Consider the following 26,262-nt stretch of genomic DNA (forward strand, 5'->3'; position numbering starts at 1 on the left):
AATTTTCAGGAATGCAAGATTTGTAGCGTGGACCCAGGAGACAAGAAAGCGGGGAGACGCAAACACAAACTGATGCATGTAGCCCTTGCAAAGATGTGGGGTTTGCTTGGTTTTTTTTTTTTTATTAATGCTCCTAAACATGGATATTTTAAGCACTATCTGAGCAAGACACACTCTCTCCCCTTCTTAGCGCATCTTTCTCACTGCACGCAAGCAGCTGGCATTGTACCTGCTGAGCACACCAATGGCATTGAACACATAGCACCTTCTGCAATACCTCAGGGTATCCGTTAAAAGCACTTTGGTCCAGCTACCGCAGGACAGGTTCTAGGGCTCAGCCAGACTTCCTTTTGCACCCCACTTTCCAGGCGCAGGCCTGTACTTTGAAGCTCCGCATCTGAGCGGGTGGGTTTTCGTTTCGTTCCAGGGCTTCGCTTGGCAAAACCCACATTTTAATGCCAAATCAGAGCAAATAACAAGCCCCGGAAAACCCAACTCCCATTATTTGCCAAATGCTGGGAGGAAAAAAACCGACCCAAAACAACATGCTCAGAGACAGAACTTTAAAATGCAGAAAGGAAGTCTGGGTGTCTTCATAGGAAAGTTGGAGCGGGGACCCCTCTTTTGGGGGAAGGCCCTTGGTCACAAGGTGGCAGAGACAGCGACATTAAGACCCCCCAGGGACTCTGCTGCCACCAGTTTTGACACACCTCTCTCACCAGACAGGTCCCACACCCTCTGCTAAGGGTTTATCTGATGGGTAACCAATCTTGGGCAGCTCCCTTTCTGATCTTTTAAAAAGAGATGAGGATGCAAAAGAGCAGCTTGTTGACTTGATCTTGCCACTGGTCCCTCCTGGAAACTGATTTTGCAGGAGGCTCAACAGCAGCCCAATCCTGGGAGCCTTAGGACTTGGCCTAGGACTAGGAATTCCCAGGCTGCCAAGGGACGGAAAGGAGGGGGAGGGGTTCAGGACACTCACAAGTGCCCTTAAAACTTGCTTTGCACTTCTGCAGAATTCACGAAATAAGTCAGATTCCCCCTTTCAACGCCAGTAAAAGCAGAAATAAAAAGAGCCGAGCCCACAACTTTTAACTACTGTTAGCATCACTAAACAAGCGTGAGCCTGCCTCGCACAAAGCACACAGGACCGCACACTCACTACTCAGGTAGAGCTAACTCTCGGGGGCTCGTGCAAATTCAGACGTGCATCTTTTCGGACGTGTCGTTGGCCAGCATCTCGTCCGCCACATCCCGGGGCGCATTGGGGGGCGGGATCTTCAAGTCGGAAGGCTCCACCCCCCAGATGTCCCGGGCATACTCCTTAATGGTCCGGTCGCTGGAGAACTTCCCGGAGGCGGCGATGTTCCTGATCACCATTTTGGTCCACTCCTTGGTATTCTGAGAAAAGGAGGCAGGCCAAAAAGAAGAAGCTGACTTTGGGAAACGCAGAGGTCTCATTTCCATGCGCAGAGTTCTTTCTGACTGCTCAACAAAACCCTCTGTGGCAAAGCGACGGTTTGTTTCAAGTTCCAACCTAGCCCAGCCCTAAGTTCGATGGTAGGGAAATCAGACAGAGTTTTACCTGAAGGAGTGTCTCCACGCCCGGACACTGAGGTCCAGCTCCGAGGGCCTTCTGGCAGTTCCCTCACTGTAAGAAGTGAGGTTACAAGGAACCAGGCAGAGGGCCTTCTTGGTGGTGGCGCCCGCCCTGTGGAACGTCCTCCCATCAGATGTCGAGCAGATAAAAACTACATAACTTTTAGAAGACATCTGAAGGCAGCCCTGTATCAGGAAGTTTTTAATGTTTGATGTTTCATTGTGTTTTCATATTCTGTGGAGAGCTGCTCAGAGTGGCTGGGGAAACCCAGCCGGATGGTCAGGGTATAAATACATTTATTATTATTATTATTATTATTATTATTATTATTATTATTATTATTATTATTATTTTACATTTTAGGTCAGTGGTTCCCAATTAGGAACTGCAGACCCCTTATTTTTCAAAAGCCAAGCCATGAACCCCATTCTCTTCAAAATGTCGCTATCTCTGTAGTAGTTCTTGTTATGTGAATGGTGCCACTATCCCCTCCAGCATGTCTCAGCGCAAACGTACGTCTTCCGAGCTTTGCTCCTGTGCGAGTCACGTGACCCGTGCGAGCACACGGCGCCCACCAACAGCCTCTCGATGGGTGCGTGCCATGGACATCAGTTGGGGTTTGCAGAATCCCCAGTTGGGAACCACTGTTCTAGGTGGTTATCTTGCAAGAAGCAGCAAGAGGAGAATTATAGCATGCAGGAGAATCTCAAAATATAGGCGTGAAGGAAAAAACTTCACTGTACCTGCAGAATTGTAAGAAGGAGGGATGGGTTTAAACTACAGGAGGGAGGAGGGAGAACTTGTTTTGGACCCAGAGCAGGCAGCACGGCCAATGGCCAGGAATTAAGGGAGTTTTAGTCCAGCAACACCTGGAGGGCCACAGGTGAGACACACCTGAGCTACAAGGATGCTGATGAAATAACCACAGGTGATCAAGCATGGAGTTAATAAGCACACCCAGGAAACTACAAAAGGCCACAGTTTCCTAAATACAGGTGTGCATGGGGGACAGAAAGTCTGCAGGCTAAATAAGTTGTGTATTTGTGGCTAGACTAGTGTTTTTTCCTCTCTCTTTCTTTTAAGGTCCTAGGGCAGGTCACATTATTAAAACATAGCATTAAAACCAGGTTTAAACAACTTATAACCACAAAAAATACACCTCAATTGCCCAAAGCCAAGGTAAAGAGGTGAAAACTACAGCATTCTCTGGAAGCTGTATAAAGAAGGTGCCAGACACACCTCTAGGAGGATGGAGTTTCACAGCTTAGGGGCCACCACAGAAAAGGTCCTCTCACCCGAGGCTGACACCCCTGAGCTTCTGAGGGCAGGAGAACTACCAAGAGGACCTCTTCGGCTGGACTCAGCACCTGAGATGGTTTGTAGGGAAGGAGGTGGTCCTTATATATTTGGGACCTGAGTCATTTAGGGCATTAAAGGTAAAAGGTAAAGGACCCCTGGACAGTTAAGTCCAGTCAAAGGCAACTTGGGTTGCGGCGCTCATCTCGCTTTCAGGTCGAGGGAGCCGGTGTTTGTCGGCAGACAGCTTTCTGGGTCATGTGGCCAGTAGGACTAAACCACTTCTGGCGCACAGAGGACTGTGATGAGTGCCAGAGTGCATGGAAACACCGTTTACCTTCCTGCTGCAGCGGTACCCATGGGCGTACCCAGCAAGGGGCAGGGGAGGCAGCTGCCCCCCCCAGAAGCAAAAAAATATTAAATGCTGTGCCTCGCTCCAACTTTCCCCACCAAGCCTCTTCGCAGACGCCAGCAGGGAGGGAGGGAGAGGGTCTCTAACCCCCCCCCCCCGCCCGCCCTTCATCTCTGCTCCGAAAAGCGCGAAGAAAGGAGGACCCCGCTCCGCTCCCACAGCACACCTTCATCATCAAGTGCCACTCACGACCATGGCTGGGAAGGAAATGGCACACAAAGGGAAGGCAAGTCATGCCCGCCCCGCCCCCTCCGAGAGAGATCCAAGGAGGAGCTGTGAGTAAGGCGGTGGTGGAGGCTCCCCTAAGGCTGCCCCCCCCCCGGGAAGGATCGCGGAGCACCTCGGGCGGCGGCGGGAGTGCTAATCCCCATTCCCGTCCCCCTCCTCCCTTCCAGACGCCTTTACCATGGCTTGCCCCCCCCCCTAGTTTTGATCCTGGGTATTTATCTACTTGCACTGGTGTGCGTTCGAACTGCTAGGTTGGCAGGAGCTGGGACAGAGCAACGGGAGCTCACCCTGTCGCGGGGATTCGAACCGCCGACCTTCCAAGCGGCAGGCCCAAGAGGCTCAGTGGTCTAGACCACAGCCCCACCCGTGTCCCAGGGCATTAAACACCAATGTGAGCACCTCCACCTGGCCCGGAAACGAACTGACAACCAGTGCAGCTGTTTTAAAACAGGGGTTATGTAAGGGAACGCCCACCCAGGAATCTGGCAGCTGCATTTTGGACCAACTTCCTCTCCTCCCTGCTGTTCCAGAGGACCATGCAAATTGGGAGAACTCCAGAAAAAGGGGTGGAGGAGGGGCACTTTCCCTCTTGCTCCATTTTGGAGAATCTAGGAAGATTGGCAATGGTACGAGGCACCCTTGGGCTTCCCTCCCACCTCCCCTAGCACCTCGCTTGAAAGCACTTCTTACAAATGTGGAACGGGCATTATGTGGTGCCTGAAACGGGGCCGGTTTGGCCGATCGAAGCGAGTGCGTTTACACAGGGTAAGGCGATCTCAGGAGGCCGCTGTCACCCTGCGCACCACTTACCATGTAGAGTTGACTGACGTTGTCTTGACATCTGACGTAAGCTTCGTAGTCTGCAAAGACTTTGAACCTATTCGAGGAAGGAGTCAGAGCGGGCGTTAGAGGGGCTTGTGCCTGAAGGGCCTATGCACGGCTTTTAAAAACAGAAAGGCCTCAGGCCACCATCAAAGTCCACTGCCCTGTCAAAATAGAAACAGGATCCTCAACAGGCCCTAGAATCGTAGAGTTGGAAGAGACCACAAGGGCCATCCAGTCCAACCCCCTGCCAAGCAGGAAACACCATCAAAGCATTCTTGACATATGCCTGTCAAGCCTCTGCTTAAAGACCTCCAATGTAGGAGACTCCACCACACTCCTTGGTAGCAAATTCCACTGCCGAACAGCTCTTACTGTCAGGAAGTTCTTCCTAATGTTTAGGTGGAATCTTCTTTCTTGTAGTTTGAATCCATTGCTCTGTGTCCGCTTCTCTGGAGCAGCAGAAAACAATCTTTCTCCCTCCTCTATATGACATCCTTTCATATATTTGAACATGGCTATTGATTGACAGCCGCACGAATTATTATAGCTAGGAAGTGGAAGGGGCAAGCAGAAAATAAAATGGAATAATGTATGAAAAAACTTTTTCCCCTTTCTCTTGTTTTTTAAATTAAATTAAGAATTAATCATACATAAATAAGCATAAAAATGTGCTCCCCAAGACCATTCCATTGTACCTATCCAACCTCCCAAAATTTCAACACCTCTTGCGATGTTTCGACCCCTTTCCGTTTTAACAATACAAATTCTACAAACACCTTCCATATCTCCTCAAAATCATTTCTCCTGCATATTCCGTCTTACCTTAATGGCACATGTTAATTTATCATTAATAGCTATATCCCAAATCTCTTCATACCATTATTCCATTTTATTTTCTGCTTCCCCCTTCCACTTCCTAGCTATAATAATTTGTGCGGCTGTCAATCAATCTGTGAGCAAGTCCTTCATGGCCCGTGAACCTTCCACCCCATCATAAATTGATAATAGTCAAAGGCCTGGAAACAATGCCTTATGAGGAACGGCTTAGGGAGCTGGGTATGTTTAGCCTGGAGAAGAGAAGGTTAAGGGGTGGTATGATAGCCATGTTCAAATATATAAAAGGATGCCATATAGAGGAGGGAGAAAGGAGCAATGGATTCAAACTACAAGAAAGAAGATTCCACCTAAACATTAGGAAGAACTTCCTGACAGTAAGAGCTGTTCGGCAGTGGAATTTGCTGCCAAGGAGTGTGGTGGAGTCTCCTTCTTTGGAGGTCTTTAAGCAGAGGCTTGACAGCCATCTGTCAGGAATGCTTTGATGGTGTTCCCTGCTTGGCAGGGGGTTGGACTGGATGGCCCTTGTGGTCTCTTCCAACTCTATGATTCTATGATTCTAGTTCTACCTCTGGACTTTGGTCAGCTTTAACCCCATGATTTCTGCTATCTCCTTAAACACCCTTTGCCCAAAAAATTGTATATATTTACACCCCAGGAAGAACTTTCTGACAGTAAGAGCTGTTCAACAGCGGAACGGACTCCCTCGGGAAGTTGTGGACTCTCCTTCCTTGGTTTTTAAGCAGAGGTTGGATGGCCATCTGTCATGGATGCTTCAGCTGAAATTCCTGCATTGCAGGGGGTTGGACTAGATGACCCCTGGGGTACCAATTCTATGTTCCTTAAACTTTTTCTGGGGTGGAGGGTCAGGGAAAACAGACCCTGCTGCGATTGACGCACAGAGGCCAGGCAAGTTACAGAGTGTGGAACAAGCAACCGTTTCCAAGCCGAAGCTGATACAGGTTCTCCACTCACCGGTCATGGTAGAACAACATGTTGACCACATCTTTGAAAAGGTCGGGCTCCTTTGGTGAAAAGAAGCCACTCTTGATCTGATCCATAGCTTGCTTCAGCTCAGGAAGCCTCTCGTAATATTCCAGAGCTTTGTACCTGATGGAAAGAGGGAGGGAAAACCTTCAGCGCACATATTGAAGACTACCGATGCCCACATGCTGTGGTCTGTTACGCGCTCCTGGCTTTGCAAGTCACAAGACATCCTCGGCTATCTCACTTTGTTATACCAGGAGGGGCAGACATGTAAACTCCCTTGATTTGGTGAGGAAAATCTGTTGGAGGTTTAGCAGCAGGCATCATTCGGTTTGTAACTTAAGGGTTAATTACGTTCATGTGAAAGCCAACTAGTCAAGATGGAGACAGGTGGGGGTATTCTGACACATGGAGGAATTACATTTACTGAGATAGCACATGCTCTGACTGGCTGCGCAATTCGGAGGGAGTTTTCCTCTTCAATTTATACAGTGGTACCTCGCAAGACGAAATTAATTCGTTCTACGAGTTGTTTCGTATTGCGAAGATTTCGTCTTGCGAAGCGTGGTTTCCCATAGCAATGCATTGAAATTTAATTAATGCGTTCCTATGGGCAAAAAAAAAAAAAGCGCAAAAAAGAGGCGCCGACTCACCCGCCACGACCGGAAGGCTCTGGGGAGGGGGAAGCAGGAGGAGGGCCAGGGGTCTCCTCCCGCCGCAGCCTCCGCTCCTTCAGGAGCGCTGCCAAGGGCTGCTTGGTGAGCCCCGCTGCTGCTCCTGCCGGATTGCCGAGGGAGAGAAGCGGCCCGTGCTTGCCCGCCAGCCCACCGGGGAGGAGCTGCGGAGGCCACCATGACTGCTGAGGAGGCGCTGAGCGCCACGCCACCGCAAGAGGCAGAAGTGGCAGCCGTGAACGTCACCCCTGGTGGTGACAGCGGAGTCCTCAAGGTAAGCGTCGCCGTTGGAATCCAAACCGTGGCCTCCTCTGGAGCGCAGGGTGGCAAGGCTGCTTCGTCTTGTGAAGCACGGCCATAGACAACTTCGTTTTGCGAGTCTTCAAAAAAAAATCGCAAAAAACGCTTTCGTCTTGCGATTTTTTCGTTGTGCAAGGCGTTTGTCTTGCGAGGTACCACTGTATACCGATTTTGTTCAGTGCTGTCTGGTTTTCGCCTCTATCCGGACTCCACCTGTATTAGGCAAAGTAACTTTGCCAGCAGAATTGCCATAACAGCCGCCTCCAAACTGTAAGGTAAAGGTAAAGGGACCCCTGACCATTAGGTCCAGTCGTGACCGACTCTGGGTTTGCGCGCTCATCTCGCTCTATAGGCCAAAGGAGCCGGCGTATAGCTTCCAGGTCATGTGGCCAGCATGACAAAGTCGCTTCTGGTGAACCAGAGCAGCACATGGAAACGCCGTTTACCTTCCCACTGTAGCGATTCCCATTTATCTACTTGCACTTTGATGTGCTTTCAAACTGCTAGGTTGGCAGGAGCTGGGACCAAGCAACGGGAGCTCACCCCGTCACATGGATTCAAACCGCCGAACTTCTGATCGGCAAGCCCTAGGCTCAGTGGTTTAACCACAGTGCCACAGGGTGGCAAGGCTGCTTCGTCTTGTGAAGCACGGCCATAGATGACTTCATTTTGCGAGTCTTCAAAAAAAATATAATCGCAAAAACGCTTTCGTCTTGCAATTTTTCCGTTGCGCAAGGCGTTTGTCTTGCGAGGTACCACTGTATACCGATTTTGTTCTGTGCTGTCTGGTTTTCGTATCTATCCGGACTCCACCTGTATTAGGCAAAGCAACTTTGCCAGCAGAATTGCCATAACAGCCGCCTCCAAACTGTAGGTTAACTCAAATTATTGGACTTGCACCATTAACAGATGCAAAGGGTCAAAAATCTGATCTGACCATAGGCAAAATCTCTGGATTTTCTGCGCATTGGATAAGATCCGATTCAGTGGGCAAGATTAAATTTTTGCAAGGCACAACCGTGGAGCAATGAGAAAAGCTCTTGGAACCGGGGCTGGGTGGGGGGATTCATCAGTGCGCAATCCGATCAAAATACAGGTCAACAAGAAGCGTGGACGAGACCTTCGCTTCTGCCGTACTCACCCTCTCCGCTCCAGCTCTGCCACATCCTCCACTCTCATGCCAAAGATGAAGAGGTTTTCTTCTCCAGCCTCCTCAGCCATCTCAACGTTGGCGCCATCCATCGTCCCAATGGTCAGGGCCCCGTTGAGCATGAATTTCATGTTGCCAGTGCCAGACGCTTCGGTGCCTGCCGTGGAAATCTGCTCCGACAGATCCGTGGCGGGGATCACTGCCAAAAGGGTGCAATTTTAGCCATTCCTGCAGTCCTTTATTTATTATTATTATTATTATTATTATTATTATTATTATTATTATTATTTCCATTCTGAAGGAAATCAGGAAATCAGCCCTGAGTGTTCACTGGAAGGACAGATCGTGAAGCTGAGGCTCCAATACTTTGGCCACCTCGCGAGAAGAGAAGACTCCCTGGAAAAGACCCTGATGTTGGGAAAGATGGAGGGCACAAGGAGAAGCGGACGACAGAGGACGAGATGGTTGGACAGTGTTCTCAAAGCTACGAACATGAGTTTGACCAAACTGTGGGAGGCAGTGGAAGACAGGAGTGCCTGGCGTGCTCTGGTCCATGGGGTCATGAAGAGTCGGACACGACTAAACGACTAAACAACATTTATTATTATTATTATTATTATTATTATTATTATTATTGGTTTCCATTTCTGTCACAGCCAACCATGAGGGCTCACAGCAGGTAATCAGAAAAACACACACATGCAGAATCAATCAAGCAATTGTTTGTGGCGGGGAAAACCCAGCCAGATGGGCGGGGTATAAATAATAAATTAATAATAATAATAATAATAATAATAATAATAATAATAATAATACGTTGGGGAAAAATGTCCCAGTTTCAATCTCTGGCTCCTTCCAATTTAAAGGCTGAGGGAGAGGAATTTGCGAGCTTGCCAAGGAGTTGATAAGGTTCAGTACCGAGTTATTTGAAGTCTGACAGCTTATTTTCCTTCCCAGGCTGAGGGGGAAATGGCGAAAACAGGATATTTATTGGGACAGTCTGATTTTGGCAGCTGCTGCTAAAGTTGCAAACAGTGAACCATGGGACAGAGCAATGGAGAACTTCTGAAACAACAATGCAATATTAGCTCTGCCCAAGGCATGATGGAGAGCAGCAGCAACTGGCAAAAGATAGACATGATATTTTACAAGGACAGGAAGAAACATTACGGACAGAATAATTGCCACTCAAAGAAGAACAAAGAGATAGTTTAAATGATTTATAAAGCTACAGGTGAAGCATTTAATGTGGCAATAGGAATGGAAGTCGTTAAAATTGCAGTTGCTGTATAAGGGATTTAACGTTATTTTGACTGGAGTGTAATTGAAATTTAGATGATTTTGGAACGCAGAAATAAAGTAAAGCATCAATTCTAGCACATGGGAGGCCACCTAAATTGTATCATTTGGCATCTGAATTATTGGTATTACTAACTGTATTATAATTTGGCTTTGTTATAATGAGGCTATGATAGGATTATTGTAATTGAAAATGAATAATAATAATGTTGTTGTTGTTTAGTCGTTTAGTCGTGTCCGACTCTTCGTGACCCCATGGACCAGAGCACGCCAGGCACTCCTGTCTTCCACTGCCTCCCGCAGTTTGGTCAAACTCATGTTCGTAGCTTCGAGAACACTGTCCAACCATCTCGTCCTCTGTCGTCCCCTTCTCCTAGTGCCCTCAATCTTTCCCAACATCAGGGTCTTTTCCAGGGAGTCTTCTCTTCTCATGAGGTGGCCAAAGTATTGGAGCTGTCTCTTGGGCAGAAAAGGTGCTTAACAGCCATAATAATAATAATAATAATAATAATAATAATAATAATAATAATAATGGCTGTTAAGCACCTTTTCTGCCCAAGAGACAACTCCGAGTTAAGGCAATGGCCTGACCTGGTATAACACTGTTTCCTTTGTCAAACCATTGACACTGTTTACTATTTACACACACACACACACACACACACACACACACACACACACACACACACACACAGAAGTGTGGCATAGTGGTTAAAAGTGTTGGAGTAGGACTTGGGAGAGACCAGGGTTCAAATCCCCAGTTAGCTATCAAGCTCAGTGGGTGACCTTGGGCCAGTTGTTGCCTCTTAGCCTAACCTACACCACAAGGTTGTTGTGGATATTAAATGAGGAGGGGGGCAACCATGTCTGCCACCTTCAGCTCCTTGGACAAAAAGGTGGGCTATAAATGTCATCCATCCATCCATCAAATGTTTAAGATCTGTTAATGAAGCTCTACTGCAACCCCTCTGTCGTGTGAAGACTGGATTCCGCAAAAAGACATGGACCTGAGTTAATTGTCATCATAAATTTAAATGGTTCTTCTCAAAGTAGAACTTAGTTGGATACAATATAACCGAGGGAGCCCCAGAGCAGTCTCCCCTCCTTCGGTCATAGCTGCCAAGTGTCCCACTGAAAAATGCGGGATCAGCAGTGGCGCGGCACCGGAAGTCACTTCTACGCATGTCCGGACATGTGTAGAAGCGATTTCTGGCGCCGCGCTACCCATGTATGGGCACCAGATATTGGGCGGCGCCAGGACCCAAAATGGAGCCTCTCTGGCAGGTAGGAAATCCGGGGGAATTCCGGATTTCCCCCCCCAATAATAATAATAATATATTATTTATACCCCGCCCATCTGGCCGGGTCTTCCCAGCCACTCTGGGTGGCTTCCAACAGAATATTAAAATACAATAATCTATTAAACATTAAAGCTTCCCTAAACAGGGCTGCCTTCAGATGTCTTCTAAAAGTCTGGTAGTTGTTTTCCTTTTTGACATCTGTTGGGAGGGTGTTCCACAGGGCAGGCGCCACCACCGAGAAGGCCCTCTGCCTAGTTCCCTGCAACTTGGCTTCTCGTAGCGAGGGAACCGCCAGAAGGCCCTCGGTGCTGGACCTCAGTGTCTGGGCAGAATGATGGAGGTGGAGACGCTCCTTCAGGTATACTGGACCGAGGCCGTTTAGGGCTTTAAAGGTCAGCACCAACACTTTGAACTGTGCTCGGAAACGTACTGGGAGCCAATGTAGATCTTTCAAGACCGGTGTTATGTGGTCTCGGCGGCCGCTCCCAGTCACCAGTCTAGCTGCTGCATTCTGGATTAGTTGTAGTTTCCGAGTCACCTTCAAAGGTAGCCCCACGTAGAGCGCATTGCAGTAGTCCAAGCGGGAGATAACTAGAGCATGCACCACTCTGACGAGACAGTCTGCAGGCAGGTAGGGTCTCAGCCTGCGTACCAGATGGAGCTGATAGACAGCTGCCCTGGACACAGAATTGACCTGCGCCTCCATGGACAGCTGTGAGTCCAAAATGACTCCCAGGCTGCGCACCTGGTCCTTCAGGGGCACAGTTACCCCGTTCAATCCGGGCTGCCAGCGGGAAATGACTTTAAAAACGGGCCGTTTCCTGCGAAAAACGGGAGACTTGGCAGCTATGCCTTCGGTTTCCAGCAATTGGTGTTCCCAGTTGGAGTTGAACAATATCTAGAGGATGACAGGTGTGTTCCCCTGGCCCCAACATTTTAGTCAAAGGAAGAGGGACCCACCAAGAACAGTAAACATGTCGTAGGGAAAGCTACTGAGGCACAAGTGTGGTTTGAAACATTTTGACTCGTAGGCACATTTGCCAGGAGAAATGATTCCAGGGTTTTAGGCGCCAGCTCTTGCCACGGGCAGCGACGGGCGATTCTGGCTTTACCTTTCTCGGCCAACGAGACTCTGTAGTTTTCCAGGAAGATGACCTTCAGCTTGTTCCCCACCACAGGGTCGCTGTTGACCACGTGGCCCACGGAGGTGATGAGCTTGATTATCATTTTGGCCATGTAGTAGCCAGGAGCAGCCTGCAAGGAGGGCAGAAACACAAGCACTTAGACGGAACCGTGGCAGCTGGGCTTCCTTGCGCTTCCCCCTAGCCTCCCTGAAACCAGGACCCTCTAGATGCTTTCTGTTTAAGCAGACTTTTCAGCTACACAAATTCCCCATCAACACCTCACATTCGCCTTTTGTGGTGGTGGTGGGTGGTCACGATAGAAGTACATGGAATTAGGCTTTAGGGAAGTGTTTTTTCATTCTCCTGTAACACTAGCGCTCTGGAGGGGTAGTAGCATCAGGAGAGGTGAAGAAAAGTCTTCCTTCACACAGGGCTTAATTATTCATCTGTGGAACTCCCTCCCACAAGATGTGGTACGTTGGCCACTGACAAGTCCAAGGCAGGCAGGCAGGCAGGCACTTCCAAGCCCAAAAGGGGCACCCCAGCAGATCCTAGGCTGTTCCCTCTCGAAATGTGCAGCGCAAACCCATCGCTTACTTTGCCGCCAATGATCACCGTCCGGGGCACAAACAGCTTCATGGGGTCTCGCTTGATGCCTGTGGAAGGGAAAGGAGAACACAAAACGAGAGTCAGCGTCGTGTAGTGGTTAAGAGCGGTGGACTCGTAATCTGGTGAACCGGGTTCGCTTCCCCGCTCCTCCACATGCAGCTGCTGGGTGACCTTGGGCTAGTCACACTTCTCTGAAGTCTCTCAGCCCAGTGTTTGTTGTGAGAGAGGAAGGGAAAGGAGATTGTGAGCCGCTTTGAGACTCCTTAAGGGGAGTGAAAGGTGGGATATCAAGTCCAAACTCCCCCTCCTCTTCTCCTCCTCCACCAAGACACCTAGAAGGTGAGGCCGCCCCCATGCTGTTACTCACGGTTGTACATGGTGATGATGTGCAGGCAGTTCATGAGCTGCCGCTTGTATTCGTGGATCCTCTTGACCTGGACGTCAAACATGGAAGCCGGGTTGATCTTCACCTTATATTCCTTCTCCAAATACTGGGCAAACTTGACCTTGTTCTCCTGAGAGAGCAGAGGGAAGGTGCAAATTTTCAAAGCAGCAGCAAATATAGCCAGCAAGGCATGGGATGAGGCCACCGGATGCAGCAGCCACCTGTCTAATGTCGTTCCCGGGACGTCCTTTTTATTGCGCATTAATGACAATGTTGGCGTGGCTACACACAACCCTCCTTTCCAACACCGTTTGCACCTGCAAATGTTTCAGAGCCAACATACAGTTCCTTTCCCAACCGGGGCCCGTCCCTTAATCTCCTGCTGAAATCCCGCACATTTCATAGCACAGAAGTTTCCTGGGCCTTTCCATCCTGTTTTGCTGCCATGTAATGCAAGCCTGCCCCCCCTCCAGAAGGTAGCATTTGGGGGAAGCACCGCAGAGAGAACAGAGTGGAATCATGTGCGAACAGTGCCGGATTTACGTATAAGCTAAACAAGCTTAGGGCCCCACTCTCTTGGGCCCCCCAAAAAATGTAAAGGAAAAAAAACCTGGATGTACATTTCCAAAATATAATAATAATAATAATAATAATAATAATAATAATAATACTTTTATTTATACCCCGCCCTTCCCAGTCTAGACCGGGCTCAGGGCGGCTAACAAAAAAAATATCAACGCAGGTATAAAAGAAACAATTAAATTAAAATGCAGATTAATACAATGTTAAAATTCAATTTTAAAATTAAAAATCTACAAATAAGATAAAACCATTATAAGATAAAACTTTTTGGGGGGTGTAACCCCGGGGTCAGACTGCGTCAGTCCAAAGGCCAAGCGGAACAGCTCTGTCTTGCAGGCCCTACAAAAAGATGACAACTCCTGCTGGGCCCTAGTCTCCTGAGCCAGAGCATTCCACCAGGTCGGGGCCAATACTGAGAAGGCCCTGGTCCTGGTCGAGGCCAGCCTAACCACCTTGTGACTCGGGATCTCCAGTATGTTATTATCTGTGGACCTTAATGTCCTCCGCGGGGCATACCGGGAGAGGCGGTTCCGTACGTACGAGGGTCCTAAGCTGCATAAGGCCTTAAAGGTCAAAACCAGCACCTTAAACCTGATCCTGTACTCCACCAGGAGCCAGTGCAGCTGGTAAAGCACTGGATGAATCTGATCCCGCGGCTGGGACCCCGTAAGGAGTCTCGCCGCGGCATTCTGCACCCGCTGGAGTTTCTGTGTCAGTTTCAAGGGCAGCCCCGCGTAGAGCGAGTTACAATAATCAAGCCTAGAGGTGAAACCTACATGCGGCAACAGTGTTTTGTGTTGTGTAGGCTCCTATGATGTAAGTCATGGCCCCCGCCTGCTAGCCGCTCCCTAAAATATCACTGGTTTGCTCCTTTCTATATATAGGGTGCCTCCATTCTGCATGTGCAAATGGCTTTAGATACCTATTAGGTCCATAAATGACCATATGGCATCTATTCAACACAAAAACCAGCAACAATTTGTTGTTGACAAAGGACAGCTGGACATATAAAGGGCCCCATTACCTTCAGTAGCTTAGGGCCTCATCAAACCTAAATCTGGCCCTATATGCAAACATTCCAGTACAAATTCACCACTAATGGACTACTGTGTCGTTTTCAGTTTTAAACTGTGTGTCTGTTTGCCATCCTGAGCAAACTTGGGCTCTTTGTAGGAAAGGTGGGAGATAAATGCAACATTTGACTTTCCCCCGCATTTACTGACATTATGAGTACTTCCAAGTGTTCTTAATATGGTGCTTCAAAGCGTTCGCTTGGCATCTTGTGAGCCAACCTTGAGCACTACTATGGAAAAGTGGCACGCAAGTAAACTGACGGGGACGCCGCCGGCAAAGATCGAGGGCCGAGTAGGCGTTTCGCCATCCTTGGGCCACCACGTTTGCTTGACGTGAAGTTCAGCGTCTCCCAGGAATCTTGGGAGCAGAGACCTGCCTCCTCTCGAGCTGCAGCATCGACAAGAAGACGCCCAGCTCCTCCACCCGCTTACCTGTTTGACTTTGGAAACTTCCCGGATGAAAAGCTCGTCGTTGGCAAACCGGTGCAGCTTCGTCAGCTGGCTCAAGTCCTTGACGTATTCCTCTCCTATTTTCTGTAAAACAGAAGCGGGGGGCTTGAGGCATCCAGACCACCTGCCTCCAGACAAGCAGCCTTTCCTGTGCCTGAGGTCCAGCGCCGAGGGCCTTCTGGCAGTTCCCTCGCTGCAAGAAGCCAAGTTACAGGGAACCAGGCAGAGGGCCTTCTCGGTGGTGGCTCCCGCCCTGTGGAACGCCCTCCCACCAGATGTCAAAGAGGAAAACAACTACCAGACTTTTAGGAGACATCTGAAGGCAGCCCTGTTTAGGGAGGCTTTTTAATGTTGAATAGATTATAGCATTTTAATATTCTGTTGGAAGCCGCCCAGAATGGCTGGGGAAACCCAGCCAGATGGGCGGGGAATAAATAAATAATAGTTATTATTATTCCGGAGTATCTGCTCACCCCCCAAAAATGATTTTTCCCTGCCTCTTACCATGCCAGCCTTACATGCGCCCACCTGACCGCTTCGATTGGTGGAATTGGCCCTACTACAGGCGTCGCAAAACACCCATTTCTGCATTTGTAAGAACTTGATAGTTTAGTGCAGCAGAACTTTGGAACTCCCTGCCTATTGAGATCAGGCAGGCCCCTTCACTGTCCTCTTTTTGGCACCTGCTAAATACATTCCTGTTTAGACAAACCTACTCATCGCATGCTTGGAAATTTGAGGTAGTTTGGAGCTCTTCTAGAATTTTAACTTTTGTATGTCTTGAAGTAGAGTTGTGAATTTTTCTTGATTTTACTGTGGACAAGCAAGCAACCGTTTTTAATCCAAAGCATTAGCTTTAATCCTTAGCAAATCTTTCGTAAACTGTTTTGAGGTTGTTGTTTTCTTACTGTCAGGGGTTTCTGGCGACTTCTCTAGAGTAACGACGCTCCTCAGGTCACTTTTCCATAACGTGTTTATTGGTGCTGATATGTACAGTGAAGCAGGTGCAGAAACAGGTCTCCTTACTCCGATGCAGAATCTGGAAGTGCCCCTCGGCGCGAACGCCCCCAACATAAAAGGCGCGGGACACTGAATCTCCTCCCCATTCGTCTCTTTCGTAATTCCGGAACTGGAGGAAAGGGTCTGCGTTCCATGTTTTCCCTCTCCCCCTTGTCCCCTTCTCTTTCCTCCCGTCTGTGGAGTCTGGGCTCTTTCATCCTGCCTGAGCCCGGGCACTCTCTCTCCGTGTCCTGACTTCCCTCCCCGGAGTCTGTGTTTCCTTCGCTACTCTGTGAGGAGCTACTCTTGATGATAGGGGGCGGTACTCTGTACTCTCTCCCCCTTACACTTACAATCAAATGATATATACGTTTTATGAACTAAATGCATATATATATATATATTCAAAAATAGCATGCCTCTGTTTCCCCATGAAAATGGTAGGGAAAGTTACTGCCCCAAATGGTCATCACTTTGCTACTGTGATTTTTCTGGGTTAAGGAGGTTGCAGACCAATTTTTCCTGGAACCAAATAGCACAGAAATGAGCTCTGAATGCATGCTATTTACCAGAAAAAATAGTTTTTCAGAAGCGACTTTTGCATCATGTGAAAGCTCAAATACAACGTGGAAATTAACAGGGAAATGGAATCAACTGCTGCCCCAAAGCAGCCTTATTGCTGCAGTCCAAGGTGGACACAATCTACCTTGATAGAAACTGTGCAATTTCTGCCAAAGCAAAGTCGACTGCAGGTGGGCTGCATACCTCTGCTATTAACTCTGCGAGTCCCGGGTTGCAAAGCAGGAGCCACCGCCGAGGGGTGATGCCGTTGGTTTTATTCTGAAACTTCTCTGGCTCCACCTCGGCAAAGTCCTTGAACCTGCGCAGGAAGGAAGTTCTCGGTTCAGTGGCTGGGGAAACCCAACCGGATGTGAGGGGTATAAATAATAAATTATTATTGTTGTATCATCAAGATTTCTTGGCTAACAATGCATCGTAAGAAGAGTCTTTTGCTGGATCAGGCCAAAGGGGGCCCATCTCATCCACCATCCTGATTGCATAGTGGCTCTCTTCACTTAATTGTCCTACTGTACGGCTGGGGGACTCCAAGGGAAGAAGGTTCAGAGCCCGGGGAGTGGTGGTGATGGAAGGACGATGAGTAGTCAGAGGGAGAAGACTGGGAAGAGGAGGTGTTGGAAGCTGAAGGGGTAACAGGGCTTGGTGAGCTGGGAGAGTCTGTGGCAGAGAGCAGTCCAGAATCAGAATCAGAAGCAGGAGAGAGGGATGAGGGAGGCAGAGAGGAGTCAAGCTGGTGAAGAAGTCAGGGTGTCTGCTGCAACACTCTCTCCCCCCTTCTGATCTCCCAGGACCAGGAGAGGTATGAAGCAGGGTGAGAAAAGACAGGTACGTTGGCATAGTCTCAGATTGCTTGGGAAGAACCTGGGGGAGGAGGTGACTTAGGCAGTTGTGGGAAGGTGTGTGTCTGTGTATGTGTACTATTTTGGGGCTGCGATTTCACAGATATTTTTTACTGCTATTTACTTCATTTTTATCATCAATTTTATTGGTCTTTGCATTGCACGACAGGTTTACTTGTGCTCTGGTACAGAGGAAGGGTTGGGTAGGAAAGCACCAAACGAAATAGAGATGATTACAGAAGTTCCTCTGAAGTACAAAACAGAAACAAAAACCACCAGACAAAAATGGGAAGGAAACCACAATACCACAACTGTCAGGGTACTGACTGCAAAGAAACAGTGACCAAGAAAAGGTGGAAGGAGAGAGGGAAATGTTAGGGGGGGAGGCCAACCTTTCTCCACAGGGGACACAGACATTTCCTCTTGCCTGCTCCCACAATCTGCATGTGCTCCGGGGCTCTAGAGCTCTGTCTTCAACCACCACCCAACTGGCTCAGCGGCAAAGCACCCAGAAGCCCACCTTGGATCTAAACCCTGGTTCCAGATTTTGGCGGGGTCTCCACGCCCACCCATTCGGGCCCCGCGGAAATGCCCACCCGTACTCACACTTGCGACTTGACGATCTCCGTGTGGATCTTGGCGACCCCGTTGACGGCATGCGAGCCCACGATGCAGAGGTGCGCCATGTTGATGCGTTTTATGCCTTCCTCTTCGATCAAGGACATCCGCCGGAGGCGCTCAACGTCCTTTGGAAACATGGCTGCGATTCTCTGAGCAGGGACAAGGAGGGCAAGACGGCTCAGGCACTCACAGCGCTCCAAAAGGATGCCGGAAGATGCCCAACCCAGTTCCAAAGCTCCCTGGATACCCCTCCACATGACAGCAGAGCCTTGAGCTTGAAAGGGGGGTGTCACAGAACTACAGTGGTACCTCGGTTTAAGTACACAATTGGTTCCCGATGTCTGTACTTAACCTGAAGCGTACTTAACCTGAAGCGAACTTTCCCATTGAAAGTAATGGAAAGTGGATGAATCCGTTCCAGACGGGTCCGCAGAGTACTTAAACTGAAAATACTCAAACCGAAGCGTACTTAACCTGAAGTATGAGTGTAATTGGTTTTGGAAGTCCGTACTTAACCTGAAGGGTACTTAACCTGAAGTATGAGTGTAATTGGTCCTGGAAGTGTAATTGGTACTGGATACTGACAAGCTGGAACGTGTCCAGAAGAGGGCAACCAAAATGGTCAAAGGCCTGGAAATGATGCCTTATGAGGAACGGCTTAGGGAGCTGGGTATGTTTAGCCTGGAGAAGAGAAGGTTAAGGGGTGATATGATAGCCATGTTCAAATATATGAAAGGATGTCATATGGAGGAGGGAGAAAGATTGTTTTCTGCTGCTCCAGAGAAGCGGACACAGAGCAATGGATTCAAACTTCAAGAAAGAAGATTCCACCTAAACATTAGGAAGAACTTCCTGACAGTAAGAGCTGTTCGGCAGTGGAATTTGCTACCAAGGAGTGTGGTGGAGTCTCCTTCTTTGGAGGTCTTTAAGCAGAGGATTGACAGCCATCTGTCAAGAATGCTTTGATGGTGTTTCCTGCTTGGCAGGGGGTTGGACTGGATGGCCCTTGTGGTCTCTTCCAACTCTATGATTCTAAGTCCGTACTTAACCTGAAGCGAACTCCACAATTCTATTATTGTGTTCCCTGATTTGTATATTTTTTAGTTGGTGGGTTTCTCCCCCTTTATTTTATTAATTCATTCCTATGCCACCCTCTCAAAATATCAGGGCATTGCGTACACCACTTTGTATACAATGAAACATAACGTGCCATTAAAAAACAGGACAAAATGATCATTAAAATAACTGTCTAATGATAAGAAAAAAGGTTTTAAACAGCGGCATTGGCCAGTTGGCATAAAAAGGGACATGTGGAAGTGAGGATGGCTGCCACTTGTTGGCTAGGCGAGCATCCCACAGATAGGCAACACAAAATTCCTGACTTTTGTCAACACGCAGGAAGACTTCACAGTGCTCTTCCAGATGATCTCAGAGATTGGGCTGGGATATAAGAGCTCAGGTGGTCCTTAAAGTATCATGGACCCAAGTTGTTCAGGGCTTTATATATCAATTCAAGGTGCCACAGCATGACTGTTCTGACTGCTACTGATGGGAGTTGTAGTCTTAAACACCTGGAAAGCACCAGGTTGGGGAAAGGTTGCATTCGAGTGAGGGCAGGAAGCATGGTCCTCACTCCGACTTGGCTTCTGTTCTCATTGGTTATACCTGATGATGCCTGAAGCCAAATCGGAGTGAGGGCAACCCCTTCTTGCGCTCCCCTCTGGCACCCTGTGGGCAAGAGAAAAGCCAAGCCTGGAATCCAGTGAGCCATTGGGGAGTGTGAGCTCCACCCTAGGCGAGCAGGGCAAAAACATCTGCACCATTAAATGGCTCTCCAGGAAATCACTTCCGCTGCCCCCCCCCCGGATCACGGGACAACGGCGGCGCAGCCCTCCTTACGTCCAGGTGCCTCTGGTTGATTTCATAGATGATCTGCAGGTGTCTGGGCAGCAATTTCTCCACCAGCTCCACCGGCCAGCGCTCAAGGGCTTCGGGGAGAACCGTGTGGTTCGTGTAGGCGAAAGTCCGCGTGGTGATGTCCCAGGCCTAGGAGTTGTGAAAATAAGAGAAAGGCAGTGAGCAGGGGAAGGAAAGGAAACAGGAGGCTGAAGTAGCTCAGTGGCAGAGCACCTGCTTTGCATTCAGAAGGTAAACATTAGGAAGAACTTCCTGACAGTAAGAGCTGTTCGGCAGTGGAATTTGCTACCAAGGAGTGTGGTGGAGTCTCCTCCTTTGGAGGTCTTGAAGCAGAGGCTTGACAGGCACATGTCAAGAATGCTTTGATGGTGTTTCCTGCTTGGCAGGGGGCTGGACTGGATGGCCCTTGTGGTCTCTTCCAACTCCATGATTCTATGATTCTAGGTCCCAGGTTCAATACCCGATGGGGGATTGAATACGTATTTGGGGTATATACTCTTGCTATGGAGGGAAAAGAGCCACGCTCACGGTTGCTTATCCTTACATCCTTGCATACACATTCCCTTGACACACACAGCAAGCTTGTTGTTGAGAACTTAGCAATCCAGTTCCAAACTGGGTCGTAACACCAATGCCTCTTTTTTAGCTGCCCATGGTAGCTATTCGGTGCAGGCACCCACAGCAATTATCAATATTTGAGCACCAGCGCCTCTTTTAAGAACTATGGCAAGTTCTTAAAGAACTGGGAGTGCCTGATCACCTCATCTGTCTCCTGAGAAATCTCTATGTGAGACAGGAAGCTACAGTTAGAACTGGATATGGAACAACTGATTGGTTCAAAATTGGGAAAGGAGTACGACAAGGTTGTATATTGTCTCCCTGCTTATTTAACTTATATGCGGAATTCATCATGCGAAAGGCTGGACTAGATGAATCCCAAGCCGGAATTAAGATTGCCGGAAGAAATATCAACAACCTCAGATATGCAGATGACACAACCTTGATGGCAGAAAGTGAGGAGGAATTAAAGAACCTTTTTAATGAGGGTGAAAGAGGAGAGCGCAAAATATGGTCTGAAGCTCAACATAAAAAAAACTAAGATCATGGCCACTGGTCCCATCACCTCCTGGCAAATAGAAGGGGAAGAAATGGAGGCAGTGAGAGATTTTACTTTTCTGGGCTCCTTGATCACTGCAGATGGTGACAGCAGTCACGAAATTAAAAGACGCCTGCTTCTTGGGAGAAAAGCAATGACAAACCTAGACAACATCTTAAAAAGCAGAGATATCACCTTGCCGACAAAGGTCCATACAGTTAAAGCTATGGTTTTCCCAGGTGTGATGTATGGAAGTGAGAGCTGGACCATAAAGAAGGCTGATCGCCGAAGAATTGATGCTTTTGAATTATGGTGCTGGAGGAGACTCTTGAGAGTCCCATGGACTGCAAGAAGATCAAACCTATCCATTCTGAAGGAAATCAGCCCTGAGTGCTCACTGGAAGGACAGATCCTGAAGCTGAGGCTCCAATACTTTGGCCACCTCATGAGAAGAGAAGACTCCCTGGAAAAGACCCTGATGTTGGGAAAGATTGAGGGCACTAGGAGAAGGGGACGACAGAGGACGAGATGGTTGGACAGTGTTCTTGAAGCTACGAACATGAGTTTGACCAAACTGCGGGAGGCAATGCAAGACAGGAGTGCCTGGCGTGCTATGGTCCATGGGGTCACAAAGATATATATATATTGATTATATATATTGTGGTTTTATAATTTGACTTTATTCTGTGAACTGCCCTGAGACGGGTACAGGGCGGTATATACAGTGGTGCCTCGCTTAACGAACGCCCTGCAAGACGTAATTTTCGCTTAACGAAAGGATTTTTCTAGCAGAGGCTGCCTCGCTAGACGAATTCATTTTACAAGAAATTCATCTAGCGAATCGCGGTTTCCCTTAGGAATGCATTGAAATTCAATTAATGCGTTCCTATGGGCAAAATAATAATAGTAATAAAAAATTCAATGCATTCCTATGGGATTCGCTAGACGAATTTTTCGTTATAAGAATTGACCCATGGAACAAATTAAATTCAGCTAGTGAGGCACCACTGTAAATTCAATAAATAATAATAATTATTGTTTGTTTGCTTCTGCTATTCAATTATCTCTATAATCTCCGTCCTGGAGGGGGCACAAGCAAGGTCCATAGCTCAGCGGTAGAGTGAAGCCACTCCATCAGAGCTCATAAAACCACAAAATCCAGTCAGGAAACAAAGCCAGAAAAGTTCAGCTTAGATTGATCCAAATATTAAAATCCAGATGACCTCAGGGTTGCCGGGCATAGCTGCCAAGTCTCCCGTTTTCCCCGGGAAATCCCCGTTTTTCCAGCTGTTCCTAGCTGAAAAAACGGATTTTTTTTGTTTCCCCCCTGGTTTATTCTGGCGCGGCGGCCATTTTGGAACTGGGCGGAGCATGCTCAGAAGCGACTTTTGATGCTGCTCTGCCCAGTTCCAAAATGGCTGCAGCGCTACTTCCGGTCTGCTATTTCCGGCCCGGTCGCTTATTTCTGACAGCAACTTGGCAGGTATGTTGCCGGGAGAACCTTGGCCACATACGATTCTACATTTCTGTACCACCAGTGACCAGCAGGTGGTGCCATTGAGCAAGACCTCAACTTGGCACACCTTTGCTTGGCACATATCATTCGCCCAGGAAGTCCTTTTTTCTTTTTGCAAGAAGATCTGACGATGGGCGTGCAGCTACATGGGCAGGCCCCCCTGCCAATTCCACGAGAAAGACCTAGAAGGTCCCCAATGTACAGCTGCATCATTCAGATGGAAATAGGAAGTTACCGTAGAACAATCAGACCCTTGCTCTACTTAGCTGGCCTTGCAAGCGGGGAGGGCGGTGCTGAGTTCAAGTTCTGCTCTTGAGGCTCCCCAAGAGGCACCTGGTTGGCCACTATTAAAACGGGGTGCTGGACCAGATTGGCCATTGGCCTCATCCAGCTGCCAGGCTCTTCTGAAAGCCGGGCCCTTCCGCTCCTTTATCCCTGGAAAGAAACAGAAGCGACATGGAAGACTGTGCCAAACCTTGTCCCACGGCAGCCTTTCAATGTCCAAAAACACTCTCATCAGCTCAGGGATGGCCAAGGCGGGATGGGTGTCGTTCAGCTGGATGGCAACCTGCAAATGTAGAAGGTAGTGAGAATTTAGAGCCCCAAATTGGCTGGCCAGCCTCTAAGACGGGGGTCAGCAACTTAAGGCTCATGGGCCACAAGCAGCCCACGGGGGTCATTTAACCACAGCCCCCAAACCGAGCTGCCCACTCGGTGAGTCCCTGCACGCTGCGCTAAACCGGCGCAGCGCGGGGACTCGCTTTCGCAGTGCTGGAAACCGCATTTGCGCAGACACAGACGCCGGAAAACGCATCTGTGCAGATGCCGGAAATCGTGGGTGGGCGGGCAATCCAGCCCACAGAGGGATCTCCACTGGAGTGAACTGGCCCAGGCAAGGTAAACCTTGGCGCCCCCTGTTCTAAGAGGAGAGCGGCTGGAGGTTAAGTCTACCTCGGACAGAACTCATTGCTGGGGTTTTCTGCCCCCTCCTCCCAGCTGTGCACAGAATGGTTCTTGCTGCTCTGCACGTGTTCAGAGGAAATAATCGCTACTATATTGTCAAGTTTGCATTTCTTAGTCCAGAAAGTATTGATCCGATGGGTAGAGATCTTTCCTATTCTAATAAATTCAAGAGAGTTATGGAAGCTTCTCTGTGTAAAAGAAACAAGCAGGAGGTTCCTGATGTTTGGGTTACTGCTTCAGAGAAGCCGAGTGCAGCTGGTTTAAACTGGTTCTCTAAAAATAAGACCAGAAGGGGTCAGAGTTTCACTTTCTCTTTCTGCCTCCCTTTTCTGGTGTGCTGTTCTGTACATAGTATGCTATAGTGCAGGGGTCCCCAGACTTACCCGGCTTTGGGCCGGATGGCAGGGGAGTGTGCACACAGCGGACCGGAGGGCGGGGGAGTACGCGCCCGTGCGCATGCACACACACACTTACTGGCGCGGTGGCGCGCTTCCAGGTTGGAAAAATCGCCGAAAACCGTTTGTGCGCATGCGTATGGGCCTCCCCCCAACCCGGAAGTGAACCGGAAATGACCTCTTCTGGGCCGGGAGAGGCCCATACGCATGCGCACAAACGATTTTCGGTGATTTTTTTCGATCTGGAAGCATGCCGCCGCGCTGTGTTCCGTAAGAGCGGGCGGCGGCGGGCGTCGTCGCGGGCCGGGTTGGGAGGCCAATTGGGCCGCATCTGGCCCGCGGGCCGTAGTTTGGGGACCCCTGCTATAGTGCTAAGGTTTTAGACTTCTTATAAGTTATAGTAAATTTAAGATAAATCTGCTGCAACTGGATTTCTTATGGAAAATGCCAATCCTAAATGTATTGGATTTGTGACCATTATGCTCATTTGCCTTCAGTAGCAGCACTGGGGACAAAGGTGGGGGCGGGGGAAGTGGTCTGTCCCGGGTGCCATCCCGTGTGTGTGTGACATCACGGTCCCCCTGCCCGCCCCCGGAAGTTTGGCACTAGCCACGCACCCCCAGGACGCTGGCCGCTTGCCAAGCATGCCCCGGGACGTGTGCTGTTCACTGTGCACGCACACACCCCGACATGCATCACACCCCCTGGGACACATGCCAGCCACGCCCCTGGGTGTATGCCACTCCCGGCGTTGGAACAGGTAGCTTTGCCACTGAGTAGCAGTAAAGCTCTGCTGGATGAAATACAATTGCCTCTGGTCTATTTTTGTTGGGGCTCCTGAAACGTGTTTAAGTTTTTACTCTGCTAAATCAATCAATACTGAGTAGAATTCAATGACATATATTTGTCATCAGGAGAGAGATGGCTGTCTCTCTCTCCCTAGCTACTGGTGCGATGTTGTTAAAATCGTGTTTATGGAAGACAACAGAGCCGTCTTAAGCATGCCCCGCGCCCTGGCACGCCAGATCCCTCTGGTGCCCCCCCCACCCTGTTTCCCAGTGCGGCGGGCGGGCGAGCGCCACTGCACTGCACCACCCAGCCTGCCTTAGGGCCAGCCCTGGGCCAGGAGGCGCTGCCCACCCCCTGTTGCGACGCCCCTGCGCGCGGCGGAGGCGGCCCCAGGCCCGCACGCCTCCGGAGAGCGGCCTGAAGCCGCTGAACAGTGGAGGCGCGCCTGGGGCAGCCATGCCTCGCAGCGGCGCCCCTGGTGGCCTAGCACCCTGGCGCCCCGCGCCCTGGGAGCGGGCCTAGAGCCGGCCCTGGAAGACAATCTTACTCGGCTACGAGTGATCGCCAAAGAAAGATTGTTACGTGATCTGTAACAAATGTCTGGATATTGTTACATGAGCCGTTGGGGAGCTTTATGCTTGCTAAAAAAATTAGGTGAGTTAATTGCTGATTCCTATTTAGCGTTATGATGAAGTGACACCATACTTTTAAATGTACTGTGACTGTACTACTGTACTTAGACCAGCGTTTCTCAAACGGTGTTCCGCGGCACAGTACTGTGCCGCGAGACACCGGCTTGTGTGCCGCGGCGTGCGGCGAGGAAAAGGGCGCTTTGCATTGCTGACGGACTTCCGGCGAGGCAAGATGGTGCGCGGCACGGCAGCGCGAAGCTCCTGAGAGCGACCAGCGTGCCTGTGCCGCCAGCCTAGCCTCCGGACCGCTGGAACCGCTGCCGGCGGTACGCGGGCACCAAGTGAGCCTGGCGGATCGACCGGGGAGCCGCTGGAGCCCCCCCCCCCGCGACCCCACCGGAGCGACACCGAAAGCGCCCGGCTGGAGGATCGACGGACCCCTGGGCTCCGCGGCAGCCGCGTGGGCGCCGGAATCGCCCGGCGGATCAAGCGGGGAGCCGCTAAAGCCCCCCAGCGAGCCCGCCTGCGGCCGGGAAGAGCTCCGAAGCCCGGGACCTCCCACCAGGCGACGGCCCTCCCTCGTCGCCGCAGCCATCGCCACCCCAGCCGCCCCAGGAGAAGTTGAAAAGGAGGGAGCCCCCCCCCAGGTGAGGGAAAAAGGGAAAGATAGGGAGGAGAGGGCCCCTCGCCACCCCCCAACCCAGGTGAGAGCGCCTGGTGGGTCCGCCTGGCTACCGCGCAGCAGTTCTTCGTCTCCCCTCCAAACTAAACTAAATATAGGGCGGCA

At 49.7% G+C, this 26,262-nt stretch overlaps 1 protein-coding gene across 2 annotated transcripts in view; it reads right to left on the reverse strand.

Moving 5' to 3' along the window:
- Positions 1–35: 35 nt before the first annotated feature.
- Positions 36–26,262, reverse strand: part of PYGL (glycogen phosphorylase L) — a 53,485-nt gene continuing 27,258 nt past the window's right edge. For both annotated transcript variants that reach the window (XM_060270675.1, XM_060270681.1), the window contains exons 10-21: positions 23,172–23,264; positions 20,067–20,213; positions 18,153–18,316; positions 16,894–17,008; positions 15,112–15,213; positions 13,007–13,154; positions 12,628–12,686; positions 12,019–12,160; positions 8,298–8,505; positions 6,171–6,305; positions 4,347–4,413; positions 36–1,401 (exon numbers count right to left, since the gene is read on the reverse strand). In XM_060270675.1, the coding sequence (XP_060126658.1) occupies positions 1,201–1,401; positions 4,347–4,413; positions 6,171–6,305; positions 8,298–8,505; positions 12,019–12,160; positions 12,628–12,686; positions 13,007–13,154; positions 15,112–15,213; positions 16,894–17,008; positions 18,153–18,316; positions 20,067–20,213; positions 23,172–23,264 (1,581 nt within the window). In that variant the 3' untranslated portion in view covers positions 36–1,200. The remainder of the gene's footprint in view (positions 1,402–4,346; positions 4,414–6,170; positions 6,306–8,297; positions 8,506–12,018; positions 12,161–12,627; positions 12,687–13,006; positions 13,155–15,111; positions 15,214–16,893; positions 17,009–18,152; positions 18,317–20,066; positions 20,214–23,171; positions 23,265–26,262) is intronic.

The sequence above is a fragment of the Zootoca vivipara genome, chromosome 1, assembly GCF_963506605.1.
Source record: "Zootoca vivipara chromosome 1, rZooViv1.1, whole genome shotgun sequence".
Taxonomy (NCBI): Eukaryota; Metazoa; Chordata; class Lepidosauria; order Squamata; family Lacertidae; genus Zootoca; species Zootoca vivipara.